The 19,365-nt window shown below is 42.2% G+C and overlaps 1 protein-coding gene across 2 annotated transcripts in view; it reads left to right on the top strand.

The window, feature by feature from the left end:
• Window positions 1-12,296, top strand: part of CLIC6 (chloride intracellular channel 6) — an 83,442-nt gene extending 71,146 nt beyond the window's left edge. For both annotated transcript variants that reach the window (XM_073668374.1, XM_073668375.1), the window contains exon 6: window positions 10,678-12,296. In XM_073668374.1, the coding sequence (XP_073524475.1) occupies window positions 10,678-10,842 (165 nt within the window). In that variant the 3' untranslated portion in view covers window positions 10,843-12,296. The remainder of the gene's footprint in view (window positions 1-10,677) is intronic.
• The last annotated feature ends 7,069 nt before the right edge of the window (window positions 12,297-19,365 follow it).

The raw sequence follows: 19,365 nt of genomic DNA on the forward strand, positions 1-19,365 counted from the left end.
TCCACCGGAAAGCCACATTCAGTGATGAAGACCACAATCAAAGGACCTTGAACCTAAGATGGCCGTTGATTAAATATGATTGAATGAGTGTAACCTAAAGTGCATCCTCCACCCTCACCCACTACATGGTTCCCCCTATCTTTTGGTTCCCCCCATCTCCTCTATCCTGGCTGGGGCAGCACTATGGTGCATTAAAGCCCCCCTCAGGACAGGAGTGGTGTAGTGTTGAATGGATGGCTGAGTCCTGAGAGGTGCTCCACCCTTACCTCGGAGAGGAGATACCACACCTCGGTCTGAGGTGCAGTACCCCTGTGGTGACTGAACCCTCAGGGGCGCCACACTATTATATGACGATCCTGTTCGAATCTCATCTACTCAATCAGAACTTAGACGTTTGAATCAGTGTTGAAAATTATTGCACACACTTCAGAAGATGGGCCTCAGAAGTTAAATGGAATGATTCTGCGCTGAGATGTTTATTTCTTGCTGGTCTGAGTGAAAGGGTTAAGTATTTGCTAATTGCATTCCCTGCACCTGAGACTCTGCATGCAGCTATGTAGTTAGCTGTTTGTGTGGACAGGAGACTGAGGTCCAGGGTGAATGATGTAAAGACTCTTGTAACGTCAGGTCCTAGTTCCCAGAAAATCTGCTCTGACAGTGGAGAAACAATGGAGGTGGGGGCAATGTCACTCCGCTCTCAGGAAAAAGACCAGAGATTCGCCGAGGGTTTATGTCTTTATTGTGGTAAAGCTGACCATTTGATTAAGTATTGTGAGCGTCGTTTAAGTAAAGAAAAAAAAGGTCAGTTACGCCCGTATAGCTTGTTTATGCTCTGCAGGAGTGTTTCTTTCTGGGAGTACTACTCTGCAGGGAGATTTGATTTAATTTCAGGTATTTGTGGATTGTGGTTCAACACTTAATGTGATTGATAAAGGGTTTTTGGAAAACCTTAAATTGAAATCCAAACCTTTGTCATCACCTATTTCTGTGGTTGCAATTGATAACACTCCTTTGAAATGTATTTGTGACGCCCAGCTGCGCTTGGTATCACAGATCCTGGAAGAGTGCATTGATGGATTCCTCCACAAGAGGCCCCCATAAACATTCACACATCTCCACCTTCCACCTCAGACCAGCAGAGGGAGCCCGTTAGGGATATAAATAGGGAAGGTGGAGCCAGGCAGTTCAGTTCCTCTGGAGAGTTCAGCAAGTACAAACCTGAATACAGAGTCAAGCTCAGTCTAGCCAGAACAGTGTCCCTGCTCACAGTCAGAGAGGGACAGAGTTCTCAGTTCGGTTCCTGCAGAAATCTGTCTGCAGAGGTAAGCCCAGTCTAGACTCAGTTGAAGCTCGGAATAGGGAGCTTAAGGTGTGCCGGCGCCATAAGATCGGTGAAGCGCGGCAAGCTGCGGTTAGTATGTATAGCCTAGTGAGGGCCCGAGTAGACCGAAGGCGAGTGGAGAGTTAGTACATAGGGGGCAGAGGAGCTTAACCAGCTCACCCCGAAGCATTTACCGGACACCGGGTCCGAAGCTTACTGGGATCTCTATGACCCAGTAAGGCATAACCGGAATCCCTGGAGAACTACAAGTCCTAGGATCGCTAAAGTGCTGATACGTAACAGAGACGGGAAACACATAGGCCCTGCAAGCTGAGGAGCGTGTATTCCAAGAAAAGGCCCTACCACAAGGTCAGCCAGCGCAGGACAGAGACAAAGTTAGGCCTAGCTCCAGGCAGGTCAGAAACTTACTACGCAGAGGCAAGTAACAGGAGGCCCTACACCCGCTCATTGGGGAGGATCCTGACATGCACCCTTCACCCTACAGTGCTCTGGGACGTGCCTGAATTTCCATCAGTAAAAGGTACTGAAGTGACTATCGTGTCTGTCCCTGTTCTTGCTCTGACCCGGCTGGGTCTCACCTGTCCTGCATTCCCCTTTCCGTACGCTGCCCTGAGGCCCAGCTCCACTTGTGGGGAGCTATACCATCGAGCTGCCTTATCATCGGCCTCAGTGGACTGCGCAGCGCTAGTGATTCTCACCAGAAGCCACAGGTGGCGTCACGAACTTTCATAAAACTAAGAAATGTATTAGCCCCTTTTTAAAGAGTGACCCCAGGGTACGGGCCCGGGAGCCGACCACCGCGACATCCCCAAGGCCAGGCTAAAGGCCCGGGTACCCGAGTCATCCCCATTCCCCTGGGCTTGTCATATTACTCACAAGACTGCTGCATTTTCCCTCACTATCAATGGAGTTCACCAAGAAATTTTGGACTTGGTTGTTTTGGATAATTTGCCCTCTCCAGTTTTTCTAGGATTGCCTTGGTTAAAACTGCACAATCTTTTATTGGACTGGTCTACTAATGTAATTAAGTCTTGGAGTCCGAAGTGCTATGATAAATGTTGTAATGGTCGCATTGCGGCTGTGGAAAAAGGGGAATTACCTGTACCTATTCAAGATTTTTGGAGGTTTTTTTCGGAGGAGGAGTCGCAAGTTTTATATCCTCATAGGGATTATGATTGCTCCATTGAGTTTGTTCCGGGTGCTACTCTTCCCAAAAGTCGCTTGTTTAATCTGACTATCCCTGAAAGAAAGGCTTTGGAGGAGTACATAGAGACTAGCCTGGCTGCTGGTCACATTAGACCTTCTAAGTCGCCTGTGGCAGTTGGATTCTTCTTTGTTAAAAAAAAGAACGGGGGTTTACGTCCATGTCTGGATTTTCGTGAAATTAATACGATTACCGTATGCAATTCCTACACATTGCCGTTAATTTCTGACTTGTTTAACCAGTTATTGGGAGCCATGTGGTTCTCCAAAATTGATCTCCTTGGGGCATACAATTTGTTACGAGTGAAGGATGGTGATGAATGGAAAACTGCTTTTAACACTCCGGTAGGTCATTTTGAGAGTCTGGTGATGCCTTTTGGTCTTACCAATGCACCTGCATTTTTTCAGAACCTTATTAATGACATCCTGAGACCTCTGATTGGTAAGAATGTGTATTTGGATGACATTTTGATTTATTCGCCAGATCTGGAGTCCCATTGGCAGAGTGTACGTGAAGTTTTGCAGTTATTGAGTGATAATTCACTCTTTGCTAAGCTGGAGAAATGTGAGTTCGCTGTGCAGAGAATTAGTTTTTTGGGCTACATTGTCTCCAGCGAGGGCTTTGAGATGGACCCTGTGAAGGTTCAGGCTGTGCCGGAATGGCCTAGGCCTATTGGTTTGAAATCTATACAGAGATTTTGGGGTTTTGCCAATTATTACAGGAAATTCATTAAGAATTTTTCTGTAATTATTAAACCTCTAACCGATCTCACCAAGAAAGGTGCGAATACGGCCCAGTGGACTACTGAGGCCATTGAAGCATTTGAGTATCTCAAAGAGAGGTTCAGTTCTGCCCCTATCCTTATGCAGCCTGATGAGACCAAGCCTTTTTTGGTCGAGGTCGATGCTTCATCGGTGGGGGTCGGAGCAGTTTTGTCTCAGGAGAACAAGGGTGGAGTATATCCTTGTGCCTTCTTTTCGAGTAAATTTTCGGAAACCAAACTGAATTATGATATTGGAAATCGGGAGTTGCTGGCTATTAAACTTGCGTTTGAACATTGGCGTCATTTTTTGGAAGGCGCTAGATTTCATATTCAGGTTTTCACAGATCATAAGAATTTGATCTATCTGGATGCTGCCAAGCGTTTGAATGCCCGTCAAGCTAGGTGGGCACTTTTTTTTTCCCGGTTTCATTTTTCTGTCACCTATATCCCCGGTACTAAGAATGTTAATATAGAAATAAGGGACGGGTCCCTAAAAGAACTAAGGACTGGGACAAAAATGGGACACCTCCTAAACAGAAATTGTTGTAGAACACAAAAGACAAACTGACAAAAAGTACTAGAGGTCCCAGAGGACCAAGCTAACTGACAGAGATAGGCACCGAAGCACCAGGCTAGCAAAACAGTCAAACAACACTGAAGTCCAGCAAAGCCATAAGGGCGGAGCTGGAATATATAGGCAGATGGTCACGTGACCGCAAAACACAAGATAGAAAAAACTAACAGGAGGGTTCTAACAGTACCCCCTCTTCTATGAGGATCCTCTAGACCCAGGCCTATCCGGAAACCTCCTGTGGAAAGCTTTAACAAGCCTAGGAGCACAGACATCATCCGTCCTTACCCAGGAGTTGTCTTCGGGACTGAAACCCTTCCAGGAGACAAGATACGTGAAATTTCATATTCGCCGTCTTCCACCACAGGAGGAACTGTGACAGTGGCGTCCCTATTAGATACGTCAGCCTTTTTCAACAAGGAAACATGAAACACAGGATTAATCTTCCAGGAAGTAGGGACATCCAACAATAACAGCAGATGGGTTAACAACCTGAAGTACTTTAAATGGACCCACAAATTTAGGACCCAGTTTTTTAGAGGGAATCCTCAACCGCAGGTTCTTCAAGGACAACCAAACCTGTCAAAATACTTCTTGGACTTCTTGTTTGCCTCTTGAAGGTTGCAATGTACATTAGTCCAAACTCTCTCCAAATCACCGGAAAAATTCTCCTCCTCCGGCACCGCCGACCCTAATTTGGAGAACGAACCAAAAGACGGATGTCTCCCAGTACAACAAAAAAAAGGAGAACACCCAGCTGAGGAGGATGTATGATTGTTAAGAGCAAATTCTGCGAGAGGCAGAAACTCAGACCACACCTCTTGATTGGCCGTCACAAAACAACGCAAAAACTGTTCAACATCCTGGTTCTTTCTTTCAGTCTGTCCATTAGACTCAGGATGATAACCAGACGAAAATGACAAATGGACTCCCAACCTGTCACAAAAAGCACACCAAAAGCGAGCCACAAACTGAGGTCCTCTATCAGAAACAATATCCGTGGGAAAGCCATGGAGCTTGACAATCTCCTTAACAAACGCCTTAGTGAGTGTCTTGGCGGAGGGCAACTTAATGAATGGAACCAAGTGACACATCTTGCTAAAATGGTCCACGATCACCTAGATGACAGTGAAACCCTCGGACACAGGAAGGTAATAAAATCCATTGCAAGATGCGTCCAAGGTGCACTAGGAACCTCCAGAGGGCAAAGCAACCCCGCAGCAGGGGTATGTGAAGCCTCTGACCTAGCACACACCGTACATTGACGCACCCACTTGATGACTTCCTTCTGCCACCCAGGCCACCAAAAACTGCGACTTATAAGTCTCTTAGTCTCAGAAATTCCTGGATGACCTGCCAACCGAGACTCATGATATTCCACAAACAAATCTTTCCTAAAGGTTCTAGGCACAAACAACCTCCCATGGGGAGTGTTAGATGGGGCATCCTCCTGGGCTTTCAGAATCCCATCTTCCAAAACGGAGTCCAATGCTGCTACCACAACTCCTTCCTGTAAAATGCTCTCCTCCTCCTCGGTACCAACCATGGGAGAAAAACTGCGAGATAAAGCATCGGCTTTAACATTCTTGGTACCAGGGATGTAAGTAATAGAAAAATTAAACCGAGAAAAAAAAAGTGCCCACCTAGCCTGACGGGCATTCAAGCGCTTGGCAGCATCTAGATAGATCAGATTCTTATGATCAGTGAAAACCTGAATGGGAAATTTAGCACCTTCCAAGAAATGACGCCAATGTTCAAATGCGAGTTTGATAGCCAGCAATTCCCGATTACCAACATCGTAATTAAGTTCGGTTTCAGAAAATTTTTTCTAAAAAAAAGCACAGGGATGAACCCCATCCTTGTTCTCCTGAGACAAAACCGCACCGACCCCCACCGAAGAAGCATCAACCTCGACCAAAAAAGGCTTGGTCTCATCAGGCTGCATAAGGATGGGGGCAGAACTGAAGCTCTCCTTGAGATACACAAAAACTTCAATGGCCTCAGTAGTCCACTGGACCGTATTCGCACCTTTCCTGGTGAAATCGGTCAGCAGCTTAACAATTATAGAAAAATTCTTAATGAATTTCCTGTAATAATTGGCAAAACCCAAAAATCTCTGTATCGATTTTACACCAATAGGCCTAGGCCATTCCTGCACAGCCTGAACCTTCACCGGGTCCATCTCAAAGCCCTCGCTGGGGATAATGTAGCCCAAAAAACTAATTCTCTGCACAGCGAACTCGCATTTCTCCAGCTTAGCAAAAAGTGAATTGTCACTTAATAACTGCAATACCTCATGTACACTCTGACAATGGCGATCTGGCGAATAAATCAAAATGTCATCCAAATACACAACCACATTCTTACCAATCAGAGGTCTCAGGATGTCATTAATAAGGTTCTGAAAAAACGCTGGTGCATTGGTAAGACCAAAAGGCATAACCAGATTCTCAAAATGACCTACCGGAGTGTTAAAAGCAGTCTTCCATTCATCACCCTCCTTCATTCGCAACAAATTGTATGCCCCTTGGAGATCAATTTTAGAGAACCACTTGGCCCCCACTAACTGGTTAAACAAGTCAGGAATTAACGGCAATGGGTAGGAATTGTGTACGGTAATTTTATTAATTTCTCGAAAGTCCAGACATGGACGTAAATCGCCGTCTTTTTTTTTTTACAAAAAAAAATCCAACAGCCACAGGTGACTTAGAAAGTCTAATGTGACCAGCAGCCAAGCTCGTCTGTATGTACTCCTCCAAGGCCTTTCTCTCAGGGATAGTAAGATTAAATAAGCGACTCTTGGGAAGAGTAGTGTGGCACCCCAGGGGTCTGGTTTCCACAGTAACGGCAATGTTATGTCTGAGAGCAGGTGGGAGGTCTCTTGGTCAGGGATCCTGTGCATGCCACACCTCCTGCCCAGTCCTGGGAGGGGAAGAACTTCCCCTATATAAACCTAGGGCTGAGGCAGGGTTAGTGAGTAGAGAAGAAGTAGAGACAGAGAAGAGAAGCAGCATAGGAAGAAACAACAGGAGCTCTGTGGGAGCAGTACTACAAAGAGTCAGGGGCTGGCAGCTGCAGAGCTCGCCCTGACTGAGAAGCTATCACCGGACCCGGAGTCCGAGGCTGTGGGGACTAACTCCTATCCAGCAGCAGAAACCGACCGGCAGGGGATTTCAGGTCCTCTGGCCAAGAAACCCGAAGGCACGGTCACACGCGTGGGACCAGCACCGCCGTCGTGGAGCGGAAGCTACTAGAAGGCCCCGAGTCACCGGCCATACGGGTGAGCACCACACTGTACACTCAGGGACGTGGGCTACTTATACCCGCCTCTAGCAAGGTAGCCAGAAGAGTACAGTTAGTTTGGGAGGCCTACAACTCCGCCTGGCCAGGGGAGATCCCATCTGCTCAAGGACTGACCAGGCCCCAATCGCTAGCCAGTACTCCAGGAGGGTCTATCTTTGTCACCAGTAAAGACCCTGAACTACACCGTACCGTCTCCGAGTGGTTCCTGCTACCCCCATCATCCACGTCGGCTGCCCTGAGGCCATACCCCTCCCGTTGGGGGTGATACTATCACGCTGCACAATCCTACCACCGGCCTCAGCGGTCTGCCCTGCAGCGGCAGCTCCTTCGCTGCATTCAACGGGTGGCGTAGTCGTACAACATCTACCACTAATACAGCGCCACTTAGTCTGACTCCCTGGGCACGGACCGGGTCACCGCCACGAGACTACAACCCTCAACAGATCCGGCTCCGGGTAAGCTCCCGCGTGCGCAACGCTGCGCGACACAGGCCCAGGGGTGCGTCAGTAGCACCCGGAACAAACTCAATGGTGCAATCATAGTCCCTGTGAGGAGGTAGAATTTGCGACTCCTCCTCTGAAAAAACCTTCCAAAAATCCTGAATAGGTACAGGTAATTCCCCTCTTTCCACAGCAGCAATGCGACCGTTACAACATTTATCATAACACTTAGGACTCCAGGATTTAATCTCATTAGTAGACCAGTCCAGTAAAGGATTGTGCAGTTTTAACCAAGGCAAACCCAAAACGACTGGAGAGGGTAAATTATTTAATACCACTAAATCCAAATTCTCTTGGTGAATACCATTAATACTAAGAGGAAATTCAAAAACCTTGTGAGTAACACATTTCAAAGGAGTGTTATCCACAGCAACCACAGAAATAGGAGATGACAAAGGTTTAGGTTCCAATTTAAGTTTTTCCAAAAATCCCTTATCAATGACATTCAGTGTAGAACCACAATCCACAAATACCTGAAATTCAATCAAGTCCTCCTGTAATGAGGTACTCCCTGAAAGAAATACTCCCTTAGAATTTAAACAAGCAATACGGGCGTAACTGACCTTTTTTTTTTCTTTGTTTTACAGAAGCTTCTTAACAAAATGGTCAGATTTACCACAGTAAAACACAATCCCTTGGAAAACCTGCAGTCTTTTTCCTGAGAGCGGAGTGGCATCGCCCCAATCTCCATCGGTTCTCCGTCGTCCGAGCAGACCCTCTGATGACTAGGAGCTGCCATAGCAGGAGTTTTCTCCTCATTAACCCTGGCACGCAGTCTCCTGTCCACCCGTATAGCTAATTGCATGGCTTCTTGCAAGTTTCCAGGTGCAGGGAAAGCAATCAGCAGATCCTTAACCCTTTCACTTAGACCAGCAAGAAACAAACATTTTAACGCCGAATCATTCCATCTCACTTCAGAAGACCACCTTCTGAAGTGTGTACAATAATTTTCAACATCCCCTGACCCCAGCTTTAAACGTCTCAGTTGTGTCTCAGCAGAAGAGACTCGATCAGGATCGTCATACAACAACCCCATAGCAGAAAAAAAATCTTCCACTGATCTAAAACACGGATCATTAGGTTGGAGAGAAAAGGCCCATCCCTGTGGTTCCTTGCGCAAAAGTGACATGATAAACCCAATACGCTGTGATTCATTCCCAGAGGACCTGGGTCTCAAACAAAAATATAATAAACAAGCATTTTTAAAGGAAAAAAAATCTTGTTGTTTACCATAAAAAAAATCAGGCAGTCCTACCTTCGGTTCAACAAAATGCGCACCAGGACAGCTACTCACGTGTTGCTGGAGCTCGGCCACCTCAAGAGACAATCCCTGTAGGCGTTGAGCCAATTCCTGAACAGACACCATGCTGATCTCCGGATCTCGTTCCTTAGGATTTTTTATTTTTTTTATTTTGGGCTGGACTTACTGTTATGATCTGCTACAAGAACTAAGGAAAGATAGGAAAACTGTCCCTACAATAGGACTAAGCTGATTCCCTACGATGCAGCGGGCAACCTGTTCCTTGTGAACAGACCCGCCTTCGTCCTCAACTAGTCAGAACGCAGACCTATAGATATAAGGGAGGGGTCCCTGAAAGTACTAAGGACTGGGACAAAATTGGACACCTCCTAGCAGAAGTTGTAGCGGAGCAAAAAGACAAACAGACAAAAATACTTAGAGGTCCAAGGACCAAGCAAACTATAGAGATAGGTACAAAGCACCTGGCTAGATTAAGAGTCAAAGTAACACTGAAGTCCAGCAAAGCCAGAAGGGCGGAGCTGGAATAAATAGGCAGCAGGTCACGTGACCACAAAATAGAAAAAAACTAACAGGAGGGTTCTAACAATAGGCAGCCCGCTACATTGTAGGGATTCAGCTTAGTCTTACTGTAGGGACAGCTTTCCCCTATCTTTCCTTAGTTCTTGTTGCAGATCATAACAGGTTCTTCACCAATCATGCACGCGAACCTCGTGCTGGCTTTCTCTGGCGATTAGCCCTGGCTAGGGAAGGGAGGGGATGAGCGCTAGTCGATCCCCACTGACAACTAAAGACAACAAGGGGGAACAGACAAGGGTAGATAGCTTAGCTTAGCTTTTAGTCGACTTCAGAGAGATGGACACCCATCCTTATAGCACCAGAGAGGAAGAAGTAATGCACTTGCTCCAAGCCTTCACAGGGGATCATGTGAGTATCGTCAGCACCTCCATCTAGCAAACTGCAGGTATTTATACACCCAGGCCAGGATGTTAATTAGCTAGAGGAAGGTAGCCGCTGGGTCCTAGAGAGACAACTTCTAAGAAGGTGTCTGTAAGACACCTAAGAAGGTGCCAAACGCAGAAATCTCCTACAACCAACTGCAGGATGACTGTCTGTCACTTCAGACACACCCATGACACTGGCTGTTAGGACCATGAGGATGCCGTGAGTGTGTCTGGGGGATGTTTTATTAGACAGGGTCATTAGGTGCAAATGTTAGCAGGTATCCGTTGGGTCTTCAGCATAGCTGAGCTGAGCTGTGCTACAAGTCGGCTGTCAAAGCAAAGAAGATGCTGTGAGAAGGTCTGGGGGATTTTTTATTAGACAGGGTCATTAGGTGCATCTTTTTTTCATGAATTAGACAGGGTCATTAGGTAAAAATGTTAGCTGCTATCCTTGGGATCTTCAGCATAGCGCAGCTGAGCCCTGCTGCAACTCGGCTGTCAGATGTTTTATTATATAGAGTCATTGGGTGCATCTGAGCATACACGACCGACAGCATTAGAACTACTGGGAGACAGATCCAGTGACAATGGAAGAAAGCTCTTGGAGTCATCATTAGGGGGTGATACTGCAAATCAGTGCAATATTTAATAATAAGCTGTATTGGCAGAATATAACCAATTCTTTATGTACTGAAAACTGAGACTACGTTACTTTATGTTTTGGGGAATAATCATTTCATTAGAACTAGTTATGTAATAATGGATTTTTCTTTTTTTTTAATTATTTTTCAGGTTGTTTGCAAAAAATTCCGGAATTTTGAAATCCCAGCGGAAATGACCGGAATCTGGAGATACCTGAAAAATGCGTATACCAGAGATGAATTCATCAACACTTGTCCGGCCGTCCATGAGATTGAATTTGCATATTTCGGAGTTGCCAAACAAATGAATGTATAAAAGATTTGTTGCCAATTTCTTGAAATATTCCATATGCAGTATTGGTTCAAAAAAGTGTCAAAATCAAATTTACCGTAAATTTAATTAACCTTATTTACTAGAGATTTGATGAGTTACAGAAACGCAAATCTGAATTATCTTAATTAATGTTATCACTGCTTCTAGGCAATGTGCAACTATGTCCAATACACAGTCTATGGTTATGTTCACACATGATACGCTGCAGATTTCCTATCTGGATTTACTGTTTGAAAATTCACAATAGCAGTTAAGGGAATACCAAGAAGAATTGTCAATTCCTGGAATAATGGGAGATATCCTAAAAATCTCTAAACTGAACCTACCTCTAATTTTTTGGGAAACCGACTGTTCTGGGAGGTTATTTCACTCTAAAAAGCAAAAGAAGGGGCTGGGATAGGTGTGGATTGGGAATAAAAAGGCTGAGAATGAGTGTAAAGGGTGAGACTTCACAAAAAGATGAGCAGCTATGGCAAAAATTGCCTAGAGTGAAATCCACAATAAATCAGCATCAAAATCTGCAGTGAATTAGCAGCAAAAACATTGTAAGTGTGAATGTATCCAAAAGTAAAACTTCACCTTTTAACACCATGAAGTTTTTAGGTCACACAATTTCATAGGACATCTTAATAGGTTAGAGTGCTCCAAATACTTTGCATAGACATAGACTTAAATGATAAAATTCTAAAGAAAACACATTTTTTTAGGTTAATACTACCCAAAACATAAAAGCTAAGATTCGGTGACCTGCCGCCTGGAACGTGAAAGTGCCAATAAGTATATCTGAGTCATATAGAGACTGACTTGAAGGATTTTAGATATTTAAATATCAGATTTATTTCTTTTGTAGATCTTGATACTTTCTTAAGATGAAACTGTGGTCTTCTGTGGTCTTAGGTGTAAAAGTAAAAAAAAAAGCAATAAAAGTTTTAAAAAGTAAACTTTTAATAATGTAGTCATAGCATAGGATTAACACTTAATAAGAATGTGCCATCAGAAAATCGCCTGCTGTATAAATCAGGTTTTTAATGTTCCTCATGGGCCGTCCTCCTGGTTCTTCATTCTCATTGGCACAAAGAAGAGGATGGGCACATTCTCCTCTATATAAAATGGACTAGTGGGGTCCGTCAGGCCTCCTAAATGGGAACGCAATCTTGATTTTTACATGTTTCCACGACATGTAATAAATTAGTAGAATATTCCAGAGAATCTGTTATTTGATTAGTTTATTTCTAGCATCATGTGATGTTTCTTCCACTTTTTTTCTTCTCCCTTTATATTCAGCTGCTTCTGAGCCTCCGACTTGATCTTGTCACTTAATGCAATTTAAAGAAGTCGTGTGCATTTCACAAGAAAAACTATTTAATGATGTATGTTACTGCAAATAACTACTATGCATATACCCACATTTATATTAAACTTTATCTTTACCATTACATGCAGTTTTCTGGTTTTTTTTTTCTTTATTTTTTTGTTATTAATATTTTCTTTATTTTTTTTGTTATTATTATTAATCTTTATAAAATTGAATATATTTTATTTGGAAAATAAAAAAAAATAAAAAACCATTTTCATTGACAGAGTTGAGGGTTTAGCCAGGGGTGTTGGCTTATAACAATTTCCTTTTTGAAAGAGGGAAAGGCTCTTGCTACAATATGAGACAGGGCAATGAAGAGGTGGGGCCAAGAAATGGTTAAACTCCTTGGACACAGAAAAGATTTCTTTAGATATTTTATATTTCTTTACCATTTTAATTGTAAACTGAGACAAAATAGGAGAAAAGAAAAGGAGAAAAATATAGGATTTTTTTTTCATATATTCTATATTCAGTATCCCATTTCTGTTCTAGTAAATACTTTTAATCCCTATGAAATTATTCTAAAGCATCTTTTTCTTAGAATTTTGTATCATATATTTTTTTAATCTTCTGTGAAAAGTCTAAATAATTTAGAACTAGGCTTCACTTTTTTCCCTTCTCATTATAGTGTGTAATTATGATGACGTAGTCATTGATTAGACAGTAGATCAGTGAGTGGCGCACACTCCAAACTTCTGGTTCCCCATAGAGTAAAATAATCAAATTTCATCTTCTTGTAGCCACTAGGTGGAGTTCAAGAGCGTACTGAAAATATCTGTCTAAATAAAGTGTCCTTTTTTATACTTATCATGAAATGTGTAATTTATTTAGACACTTAAAGGGGATCTGTCACTTGCCATAATTCTGTAATTTTTTTTACCTGGTGTAAATACCGCTGTTCTCCTGAATCCGGTGCTGTTTTTATTTTGTTCCTGCGCCTCTCCGTTCCTGAGATATGGAGCCCTCTTCACTGTATATAATTTAGCCAATTGGGCATGGTCCACGGGAAGACTCTTCTAGAGAATAGGGTATGACCACGCCCACTTGGATTTAAAAAACTAAATTTATATACAAAGAAGAAAGGGTCATATCTCAGGAACGGAGAGGCGCAGGAACAAAAGAAAAACATCGCCGAATTCAGGAGAACAGCGGGTTTTATACCAGGTAAAATATTACATCTTTACGGTGAGTGATAAGTCCTCCTGAAAATCAACAATGACAGTAGTTAGTGAGACTAAACTTCACTGGACTCCATGATTGTGACGCCGATCATCAGTCAGACACTTGTACAATTGCTTTCACTTTTAATCACAGCTCCAAATTTTACTATACGTCGTAGTCAAAAATAAGCGTTGACTTTGTCAGGAAATAGTATTTGCCCCCTCACACAGTGAAAGAGGTCATCAATAATTACAGTCTGTCCCAGACAAAGTCCTCAGAAATGGTACAAATGATACAGGCTTCACTATACAGGTATTTTCTGTGCAACTAGATTTGACTTTTTTACATACATTTCTGAATTTGAATTTGTAGAACAGTTAATTTTAGAACACGATGTATCAAACCAATAATATACAGTGTCTTGAAAAAGCATTCATACCACTTGAACTTTTCCATGTTACAGCCGCAAATTTAAATGTATTTTATTGGGATTTTACGTGATATACCAACACAAAGTATTTGGGAAGTGTGAAGGAAATGATACATGGTTTTCTAAATATTTAAAAAATATAAATCTGAAAATTGTGAGGTACATTGGTATTCAGCCCCCCTGATAACCCTAAGTAAAATCCTGAGTGACTATTTGCCTCCAGAAGTCACATAATTAGTACATTGAGTCCACCTGTGTTTAATTCCTTCTCAGTATAACTACAGCTGTTCTGTGAAGGCCTCAGAGGTTTGTTTGAGAAGATTAGGGAAAACAAAGGACCACACCAGACAGGTCAGGGATAAAGTTGTGTAGAAGAGTAAAGCAGGGTTAGGATATAAAAAAATAGCCCAACATCTGAACATCTCACAGAGTACTGTTCAATCCATCATCCAAAAATGGATGGAGTATAATAGCACGACTGCAAACCTACCAAGACATGGCCGTCCACCTAAACTGAGATCCCAAGCAAGGAGAGCACTAATAGGAGAAGCAGCCAAGAGGCTAATGGTCACTGGAGGAGATGCAGAGATCCACAGCTCGGGTGGGAGAATGTGTCCACAGGAAAACTATTAGCTGTGTACTTCACAAATCTGGCCTTTTTGGAAGAGTGGCAAGAAGAAAGACATTTTTGAAAGCAAGGCATAAGAAGAAGAATAAGAAGTCACATTTGGAGTTTGCAGAAAGCCATGTAGGGGACAGAGCAAGGATGTGGAAGAAGGGGTTCTGGTCAGAAGAGACCAAAGGAGAACTTATTGTGCTAAATGCAAAACGCTATGTGTGGTGGAGAACTAACACTGCACATGACCCCAAAAACACCATCCCCACCATCAAACATGGTGGTGGCAACATCATGCTGTGGGGAGGTTTTTCTTCAAGAGAGACAGGGAAGTTGGGCAGAGTTGATGGGAAGATAGATGGAACTAAATACAGGGCAATCCTGGAGGAAAACCTGTTAGAGGTTGCGAAAGACTTGAGACTGGTGCGTAGGTTCACCTTCCAGCAGGAAAATGAAAATAAACATACTACCAGAGCTACAATGGATGGTATAGATCAAAACATATTCATGTGTGTGAACTGCCCAGTCACAGTCCAGACCTAAACCTCATGGGAATCCGTGGCAAAACTTGAAAATTCATCAGTAGTAATTGCAGCGAGGGGTGGTTCTTCAAAGTATTGACTACAGGGGGCTGAATACAAATGCATGTCCCAATTTTCAGATTTATATTTTTTAAATAATTAGAAAAACATGTATCATTTCCTTTACACTTCATAAGCACTTGCTACTTTGTGTTGGTAACACATAAAATCAAAAAAGTCCTCGGGGTATGAATACTTTTTCAAGGCTCTGTATAAACTTACAGTATATACATATGTATATACTGTATAAGTATGTATATATATCTATATATATAGATATATATATTGTCTATGACTCCTCTTAGCCTTGCTTCTTTTCAACAGTGTGAATATAAGCATAAAAAAAGTTTCGAAAGCACAAAATAAGTTTGGCGCATGCAATATATATTTTTTTGTATACAAATGAAATGTCTCTTTATATTCACTTTACATCATTAACCTGTGGTTCTCCAGCTGTATTGAAACTACAAGTCTCAGCACTGTATAACAGTGGACATCTTTCATGTTACGCTGGGAGTTATAGTTCCACACCAGTTAGAGAGCCACTGATTTACACTTTATTTCACTTAGTTTATTTTTTTCTTAACTTATTAAATGCTGGAACATGATACGAATGTTCCTTGTCACTAGTTTTGCTAATGTTTTCATGGTGAAAGTTTCACTGTCGTTCAGGTTAGGATTTTCTTGATGTCGGCGTACGGTCGCCTGAGTCACTTGTTTTGAATGCAGTATTTCCAGAAACAAGCTGCAAGAGAAAAAAAAATGTATTATGCTACATAATGTCACATATATGATTTATTCTGCGTGGTCTCTATCATTATCAGGCTGGATTTATTGATAGTACTGCCATATAGTTCCTACATACCACCGCTATATGTGTGTCCCACAAAATGCCGCCATTCAGTAACCCTTGTGATTCTTGCCCTGCTTGGTGCTCTTGGTCTTGCAATTCAGTCCTATTAATGTGACTCAAAGAATTTGATTTTTTTTGCACAGGGTCAGCTGTGTAAGAAAATTCTGCAGAGGTCCCTGTCCCTTTGTACATCTGATTGGCGGTGATGATTGTGGTTAGACCCAAATAAAGTTTAGGAGTAGTAAAACTGCCATTCTGGGTGATTTTTTTGGACACTTCTGGTGCATAGGAAGCATATCTTCAAACGAGGATTTACATATTGGAAGACATAGCAGAACCAAACCAGTAAACCTCTTAAAGGGGTCCTGTCACTTGCCAAAATTATGTATTTCTTTTACTCAGTGTAAAAGGCATTGTCCTCCTGAATCCGGCTATGTTTTTCTTTTCTTCCTGTGCCTCTCCGTTCTTGAGATATGGCCTCTTATTTCCTGTATGTAAATCAAGTCTTTTTAAGCAACAAGGTGTGGTCCTCATGAACACGCCCACAGAAAATGATTCAGGACCACGCCCACTTTACTAACAATACTAGATTTATATACAGTGAAGAGGAGGCGATATCTCAGGAACGGAGAGGCGCAGGAACAAAAGAGAAACAGCGTTGGATTCAGGAGAACAGCGGCATTTACGCCAGGTAAAAAAAAAATGAAGTGACAAGTCCACTTTAAATTCTGTTTCATATACACCAAATCATATTGGAACTTAATATAAAACTTCTAGAACTTTTTTTTACCTCGTTTCTTGCTTTTCCTGGGTAAATTCTGAGAAATCTTCCTAAAGTGTCTACCCCTCACGGGGGTATTGTCGGCTATTTCATCAGTGTGATCTACGGACTCTTCTAGATGGAACGATGGGCTCGGGTGCTCCTCTCGCACTTCATCCTGTACAACAGAAGATTTGTTAAAGAGGAACGCTACATGAAGGTTTTATTAAGGAGGCCAAATATAACAGGGCATACATATCTAAAAATTTCCGCAGCGTTTTTTGAAGCAAATCAAGAGCAGAATTTTCTTTACACTTCACAAATACTTGCTACTTTGTGATGGCATATCACATAAAATCAAAAAAGTCCAAGGGGTGCACTTGATCTTTCACAGGGGCCCTTTTCTGTCTGTGCCCGCCAATCAATATATATATGAAAGTATTCACAAGATATAATGTCACCACTAGGGGGAGCTAGGTGCATATGGAATTATACAGCTAAAACTGCACTGGGGCTCTATGAATGATTATGTGAAGAGCTCCCTCTAGTGGAGGGCGCAAGTATTGATTTTTTTTTTTATGAAGTGAGCTCCTGCTAATGGTGTCTGCTGGGTCATAGATAGACCCCCTCACCCAACAATGGTGAAAAATGTTTAAAAACACCAACTTTGGGGATGAGTTTACATAAGTATCGCTTATCTTTTTGATCGGGCGTATGGCTCAATTTTCTAGGATTGTTTCTAAAACTTCACGACTCTTTGCAACTTATTCCAGACAATTTGGAGGGTGTGAAAATATTTCCAAATTTCTAGACCTAGTTTCTAACCATTAATCAAATGGAAGTCACTTCATTAATGAAAAGAACCACTTACCAGTCTGTTCTTTTTTCCAAATAATTTGTTGGCTACAAGATAAAAAAAAACAAGGAAAAACTCAAATGAAAATTGTGAAATCATCAAGAAACTTAAAATATATCACGAATCATGGTTAAATGGATTTCATGTATTTTTTCACCAGCCAACAGCGCCACTCTTGTCCATAGGCTGTGCCTGGTATTACAACTCAATTTTATTCTGCAGACCGAGCTGCAATACCAGACATGGCCACTGGACATGAGTGGCGCTGTTGCTTTGAAAAAAAAAGACTCTTTTTCTAATTGTACTAACTCCTTCACTTACATGCAAGACGACAGCCGCAGAATGGAAACACTGTGATCGTTTAAGGGCTTTATGGCAAAACATGGTCACTTGTAGCATCACCACAAGTGACAAATAACCTCAATGTTTCTCCAATTTGTCATTGGGCTTGTGTGTACAAAGTTTTGCAAAGATTTCAGTGTGAAAACTTAATACTTTAAATATTTTTTTTCAACTTAAATGCATGTATTTGTGGCTCAAAAATTTTTGCAATTGGGTTTTATTAAAAAAATATTGCACTCTTTGGCTTTTACAGAGTATGCTCATCTTTTTAAGTGGTGTGTGGTCATAAATCAGCATAGAAAAAGCGGCAAATTCTCCTGTCAGAACAAGCTCACTGATGGATCCTGAGTTAGCTCATTCTGCAGCCAGGAATAGATTGCGTGACACAGAAGCTATGGAAGGTAAACGGTGCAAAATTTTTAATAAAACCCAATTATAAAATTGATTATTAGCCAAAAATACATGTCAATAAGTAAAAATAAAAAAAGTTGTCCCCAAAAATGGACACCAAAAAAATACATTTTCTCCCCATGATGTGACCAGAGAATTAGCAGGGAGCCGTCTAACCTTTCCTTCCCCTATATGCTGGGATGATGGGAGGTGGTAATGTCCATTATACTGTCCCCCGTGTTTACAATTTTGCTCAGTATTCGGGATAACATTCACATTTCGCGGACCCTCAGTGTACACACGTTCACATTCCTCCTATTTACTGACTCAGTATCCAGGCACTAAGGCATCTGGAGCCAATGGTGACACCACAAGGCGGACTATCCTAGGACTGTCTATAATTCCTGAGCATAGACTAAAGTCACCCTGTTATTGTATATATGGGGTCCTGCACTATTATAAAATGCAGCAGGTTCAATAATGGAGCTAAAGTGTAAAGGGGCCACTATCTCCCCCACACACCTGTCCTCGGAGGACATACATTGGCCATATTGTTTTCTTTTCCATCCCCAAAAAACAGGGTGTCTGTAATAGGTCCTCTTCACATCTCCAAATGTGTGGTTGGTGGTTACCCAAAACTAAAGCCTTGTTGGTTACCCAAGGTCAATAGGGAGCAGCACGAGCAAGCATTAAAAGTTATCAGCTATGCAGAAGGATAGATGACGACTTTTGGATCGGTGGAGGAGATCCAGCACTGATCGTGAGAGCCGGGCTTTGAAATGTCCCATCGGTCTGGAGCGGTGGCCGAGCTCGTGCTCCTCTGCTCCATTCATTGTAATGTGAAATCTACAACATATTTCTCTTTTTGTCTTGCCATGGAAAATCTCAGAAATGTTTTAAAAATGATGTATTTCTAACATGTAATTATACATGTTACCACTGCTGCTAGTGTGTATGTGATATATATGTAAGGCTAAGTTCACACATTGCGTTTTTTCAGCATTTTTTTTCTGCAGCAAAACCTGATCTCTTGGCAGGAAAGAAGCTCTGTCAAAAACGCAGGTTTTAGTGCGTTTTTCAGGATCCCAAAGTTCAGCTTTGCTTCCACCACAGAAGCAGGAACACAGGTCACCAATGCAAGACATATGTGAAAACATTT

Source organism: Phyllobates terribilis, unplaced genomic scaffold (genome assembly GCF_046119375.1).
Source record: "Phyllobates terribilis strain yellow unplaced genomic scaffold, ASM4611937v1 Scaffold_2__4_contigs__length_985480577, whole genome shotgun sequence".
Lineage (NCBI taxonomy): Eukaryota > Metazoa > Chordata > Amphibia > Anura > Dendrobatidae > Phyllobates > Phyllobates terribilis.